This window comes from Juglans microcarpa x Juglans regia, chromosome 7D, assembly GCF_004785595.1.
Source record: "Juglans microcarpa x Juglans regia isolate MS1-56 chromosome 7D, Jm3101_v1.0, whole genome shotgun sequence".
NCBI lineage: Eukaryota > Viridiplantae > Streptophyta > Magnoliopsida > Fagales > Juglandaceae > Juglans > Juglans microcarpa x Juglans regia.
The window spans coordinates 9,073,124-9,079,208 of record NC_054606.1 but is presented as its reverse complement, the minus strand read 5'-3'; the positions used below and the strand labels follow the sequence as shown (position 1 = coordinate 9,079,208).

The 6,085-nt window shown below is 37.7% G+C and overlaps 1 protein-coding gene and 1 non-coding gene across 2 annotated transcripts; one reads left to right on the top strand and one right to left on the bottom strand.

The window, feature by feature from the left end:
• Positions 1-1,804: 1,804 nt before the first annotated feature.
• Positions 1,805-1,876, top strand: TRNAH-GUG. The gene has a single exon. It is a non-coding gene; the product is annotated as a tRNA-His (tRNA).
• A 655-nt stretch (positions 1,877-2,531) lies between these two features.
• Positions 2,532-5,521, bottom strand: LOC121238103. Its single transcript, XM_041134958.1, has 3 exons — positions 4,961-5,521; positions 4,357-4,524; positions 2,532-4,265 (listed from the first exon to the last, which is right to left on the bottom strand). Exons 1-3 carry the CDS (start codon positions 5,519-5,521, stop codon positions 2,532-2,534), a joined length of 2,463 nt encoding a protein of 820 aa, XP_040990892.1.
• Positions 5,522-6,085: the final 564 nt, after the last annotated feature.

Here is a 6,085-nt window from a genome sequence, read left to right as displayed (position 1 = left end):
ATATCAATTTGTAAATTTATATTTATGAGACCTCTTTATAATCGTAGCATTTTTCATTTTCTAATCAAGTAAAATTAAGAGGCCAGAGCGACAACTTGCACGTGGTTCAAATGGTGGACTATGAAATTGCAGTTGGAACTTGGAAGTTGCAACCAAGAAACTGAAAGAGAGATTATAATTGACTGATTTGGTGAATTCGTATGACTTGTTAGTTTGCATAAGCCTTATACTCTATTAATCCCAACTTAATAACTTTGTTTCAATTATTACTAGTGATGGGTGTGGATGGAATGATATGAGAAAACTTGAAACCTAAGAGTCCAGTAGAATGGTGACATGAGGCACGACGACACGAGTTTCATGTGCAAGAACGAATATCAACAACCTTGGAAATGACTAGTGGGGAGCCACAAGTTTTAGGTTGTTGAAAAATCATAGATTGAGCTCCTCCCTGTTTTACGTTTTTATGACAAACGAAAAAGTAGGACCGTTAATCCGGACTCTCTCTCTCTCTTCTTTTTTTTTTTTTTCCCCGCCCGGTCCAGTTCCAGATTCCGACCCGAAACAATTCTGAAGCAGAATCCGAATTACAAAATCCGGATACACCCAGTTTGGATATCGGATTTACACATTAGAATTCACAAAGCTTGATGTTCTATCTTTATAAATCTTTAAGTCGTTTCCTATAATATTTAGACATCATTTGATATTATCTTATTTGATATATTAGCCTGGGCGCATGGATGGGAAGCAGATGACAGTTATTAAATCTATATAGATAAGGAGGATGATTGACCTGGTCTTTAGCAATGCTTGCACACAGATGCACCAATGAGCTTCAGCTCAATCATACATCCTCCCACTAAAAACCGAGGTTTATTCTCTTTGATGGATTGCTCAATTTGGTAGCACACATCCGCAACAGCATGTTGTGTGCTTATGATTGGCGATCAACCCATTTTTGGAGTGATAGGCTATGTTTTCTTATGCTGGATTCATGTCTGTCAATCGGATTTTGTAAAGTTTGCAATATTTTTCAGGTCCCTGGTGCCGAAGGGAACTTTGTGTTTGTAAAAGATGCTTTCTACAAGAAACCTGACATTTCGATGCTTCCATTTCCTACTTACATCGCTGCAGAGGATGAGGACACATCAGAGTTGGAACCACTAGTTGCTGATCTTGGCGAAGTAGACCCATTTATCGTGGCAGATTAATCTGGAGCAGACTTGAATAACCATGAGAACATACTGCTTATTTGCATGATCTATTATACCTTTTACCTTCCTGTTATTCTTTTGGCTATATACGAATTGGTATGGTCATGTTCTAATAACCATATGAGGATTTTGATTTTCAAGTTAAGGTCCGTTTAATCCAGAACCCGAAATCCAGATTTTTTAAAATTTGGTTTGAAATCCGGATTTCGGTCTGGGTATATCTGGATTCCCGAGGCGAAATCCGAATGAACAGTCTTAGAAAAATATCTAAGAATATTAATAATATATTACAAATAATTAAATTTATATTTTTTTATTAACTTAAACTTTTGAGATAAATAGTGATTTTACATAACATCAAAGTAAAAGTCCTGAGTTTGAATTTTGATTTTACACTCTATACTATTTAATTAAATATTCTATATATTGGACCTACTCATTGAATAAAAGTGTTAAAATATAATAAAAATAATAATATACATTTTTCTATCAACTTAAACATTTAAAAAAAATAATAATTTCATAATGAGGAGTTGGAATATTGAAATTTGGTATAGCCTAATATTAAAATGTCTAATCAACACTCAGTGGCTGTAGTTTAGTGGTAAGAATTCCACGTTGTGGCCGTGGAGACCTGGGCTCGAATCCCAGCAGCCACATTTACCTTTTTAAATTTGAAATAATATCAGTTTTGAGGGCTTTGGGCCTATCAATCTTTTTTCTTCCGGCATAGGGCCCATTGTTTTTCAAGTTTAGTGTTAGAATGTTTGGTTTTTCTCGTTGAGATAAATGAAAATAAATTACGTAGCATTATCTTGACGTCTGTATTTTAATGAAACGTTCAATATGTTATAATTTTTTTAATAGTTTGAAGGTGCAATAGTACATTACATGATTTGCTTTACCTTCTTGAAATCTACAATTATGTAATAGCGAATGTAATTAGCTTGTACCATATAGTACTGGTTTAGATTCAGAGATGAGATGAAATGATTTTAGATAAAAAATGAAAGTTGAAGAAAATATTGTTAGAATATTATTTTTTAATATTATTATTATTTTAGAATTTGAATAAGTTGAATTGTTTATTATATACTTTGTATAGACATTTAGAAAAATTGTAATGATAAGATGAGATGAGATGAAACACTTTTCGAATCCAAACGACACCTATAATAATTAGTTGTTCCTTAATTTCTGCAACATTGCATGCAGGGGTCATGGTACATATATTAATGGGAGTTGTTACACTGTTGATTTGCATAAAGCATGTAGCTTACATGATATTTTCCTGCATAGCCATGTGTAGCCTAGCTAGCTAGAAGGATTTTCCCATTGAACGAGTTCTTTGATTTCCTTTCCTATCTCAGCGGACTCTCTCACTAAACTGCTGATGCAAAATCCTAGGGCAGTGAAGCTTAGAACTCTTTGGGAGTAGTACTTGAGATCGTCGTGATCACTACTTTCAACCTGAATTTTGTCCAGAAGTTCTTTTGAATGTTGGAGATATAAATCTATTATTATATTCTTCTCCATCACATGTTCATCTAAACTTGATTCCATGATAATCATGTTTGGGTAATAATTTCTTCTTGATTTTCCCAACTCGAGATCACAAGAAACCTTATAATTCTTAGCAAGCTCCTTTTCGAGTAATGTGAGGGATTTCATCGAAGTGAGTCGTTCATAACATTTTATTGAAGAGCAAACCATTTCCTTGAAGAGTTTAAGGTCAACATGATCTTCTAGCTTATTGACAAGCTCTTTCCAGGAATATTCCGCAACTGATCCTTGCGATGCTTGCTCAAGGAATTCCACCGCATGAGCACTAAAAAGCAGGATATCACCCATTTTTGATAAAGACTCGAATATCATAATGTAGCAGGCACTATGAAAAGGTAAAAACCAGAAATTGGGTTCCACATCAGCTTCCGTAATGATCTTCCCAAGCTCACTTACTTGGATTTTAAGCCTCTTTTGGTTCTCTTCCAATTCGGATATGTTGCATCCAAGGCTTACTGAGGCGATACAGGCGTGCAATGTCCCAAGACATTTAGAGAGTTGAGTTCTCGCTGTGGTTGAAGCTCTAGTAGGCTGCAAGAGTAGTTCGACCATTATTGAACATGACAATCCAATGAAGGTTTCAGTAATTCTTGCCATTGCAAATTGACTTGGAGGACCAAAATTCTTCCTGCCCAGGATGATTACTGCCCCGATAACTGCAGAAATTCCTCCGGCCTGGCCATACATCCGGCTACGCTGTAGGAAGCTCGTGAAAATGAACCAAGGGAGAAGAGACAAGAATATTATTGGCAAGAATTTTCCAAGAAGTGAGCAACCCAGTACTCCATACACGCTACCCAAGACAGTCCCCTGAGCTTTAACGTTGGCAACTTTGAATGTTGCCTCCCTGGCTGATGCAAGACCGATCGCTACAGAGAGTCCTGACCAGTACCCATTTTCCTTGTTATAGAGCAACCCAAATAGGACTGCAAGGCCCAGGGAAAGTGAGCATTTGAATGCTGGCATTAGCCTATTCCAACTTTCCTTCATGGGCAAATTGCTCCAGACCCCATGTAAGGAGATCCCATTCATGTGACATGCATCAGTACTAGAGTTTTCATCTTTCTGAACTGTGTTGCCTTGTTTGGAAGCAGATGGTTTGCCCAATAAATTGCAGTGAAGGAGTTTCATGCAAAATAAGAAGAAATAGGAGGGTAAATCTTGGTGGGCTGTTGGAATGGTTTGAAGGGCAGCTTGGAGGGACTTCATTATATCTTCTGCATTGGACTCGGGAACAGTAGGTGGATCACAAGGCAAAGAGCTCTTGGATTCTTTGATAAAAAGACACAAGAGCTCCTCAAATCGAAGCAAACCATCTTTCAGCTCTCCATCCATTATTCTAGCTGGATATGAAGAGTTTCTTGTTAAAGCCATTTCCATCCCTCTAAACGGTGTCATTATATCTTGCCATCTGCACTCTCCTGCCTTTAAGGCCTGCCAGTGTTGAAGCTTTGTTACAGAAACTCCCTCGCACTGCATGCTTTCCTGTTACAAAGAAGATAGAAGAAAATTAGCCAACGTACAAGTGGATGTTTATAACATTAGAAGACATATTAACACTGCTAAAGTTGCCTACTTGGTGCCTTTTGATACTTGAAAGAAGTTCGGTTCCTGTTCCAGCCAAGGACTTGGCTCGAGAGATCGATACAAGCGCGGATGCGCTGTCCTCCGCACAGAATGCTCCCACAAATAACTTTAGCGTCTCTGAAACTTTCTCAGCGAGTAGCTTGCTGTTCTGTTTCACCTGCATATATCATATATATATATATATGAAAATTAAGATAAAGCGTATATATACCTTCTATATAGACGTTCCAAGCTGTAGCCTATTCAGCCAAATTAAAGTAAAATGATCATCAAGAACGTCTATGATCCTTTATTTACATATTTACTTACGAGAAGTGTTAGATTCATAAAGGGATCTCTACAAAATATATAAAGTTTATAAACTAATGTGACTGGATCATATGATTTACTAGATTTTTTTTATAATAAAAAGAATTTTACAATCTGATATACTATAACAAACTACGTTATCTTATAAATTTTATCTTGTGGCATCTTATTGTGAACAAAATATTTCTATTTATTTTTAACCACATATATATATATATATCAATGACTTCGAATGGTAATTCCTCATTCCTAATCATGATATTATTAAGATTGGTGCTAATTACCTCGGAATAGGCTAGCCGTGGGTAAGGAAGCAACAAGGCAAGAACACAAGCCAAGACTCCAACAGCCGTACTTGCTGCCACATGGAGAGGGTGCATGACGGGGTCAGTGTGCGCGCCATTGATGAAAGCTACTACGTACACAATCACAACCTGACCCAATCCTATCCGCTTTGCTACCAAGTGAGTGGACTCGGGCAATGCCACCACAAACGAGCCAAGCGCCACCGCCAGAGCAGTGGTCACGCTCGAGAACCTGGCCGGTTCTATCACCCGCAAGCACAAGATAGCCGGACCAACACTCTGGACCGTGGCGAAGAGCGCGAGCCAGCAGCCACGCAATGCATCGCCTAGTGTTGCATCAGACGTTGTATTAATGATCAGGATTACGGTCACATAGGAAAATGCTGGGAAGGCTATCTGGCGTTGGAGGAAGGCAGGACCGTACATGGTGGTGCAGCCCACAATAATGCAGGCGAAAGCAGTCCGGAACGCTGAGGCAATGCAAGCACGCCACCCTGCTCGAGCTCTGTTAATGAAATATTGGTCGGGAACGGTAAGCATTGCGAGGAGAGATGCTCTTATAATTAAGTTGTACGTAGGATTTGGTGTGTTTGAGAAAGAGGATAGGAGTGCATATGTATTGCTAGGTACTTTGAGTGCTATGGTACTAGGGGTTTTATAGAGGAGGGAAAACCAATTGGAATGGAATTAATTACCAGTACTTGGATTGAAAACTAGTCTAATGGGACGCACTCATGTTGAATGGTATTGGTACGTGTATTTTTTTTTTCGGTTTGCAACTAGTATATATCATGTTGGTAAGGACGTTAACTTCCCATTTCTTTTTTCATTTACATATTATATATATATATGTATGTATATATTCTTTGTTTAGCTTCCCCTTTTTTTTTTCAAAAACATCAATATACAAGCAATACTCCACTCTTTAATTGATATGTTTATCTTTTTACTCCATTTGAATATAAATTTCTCAAAAATGATTTGGCTTTACTAGTGTAATTGCTACCAATATTTGGAGAACAGCCGTACCATACAGGCATATACTGATCAAGATCTACAATAGAAAGCATGCAATGCGTATAGTTCGATGGAGGGTTAATTTTT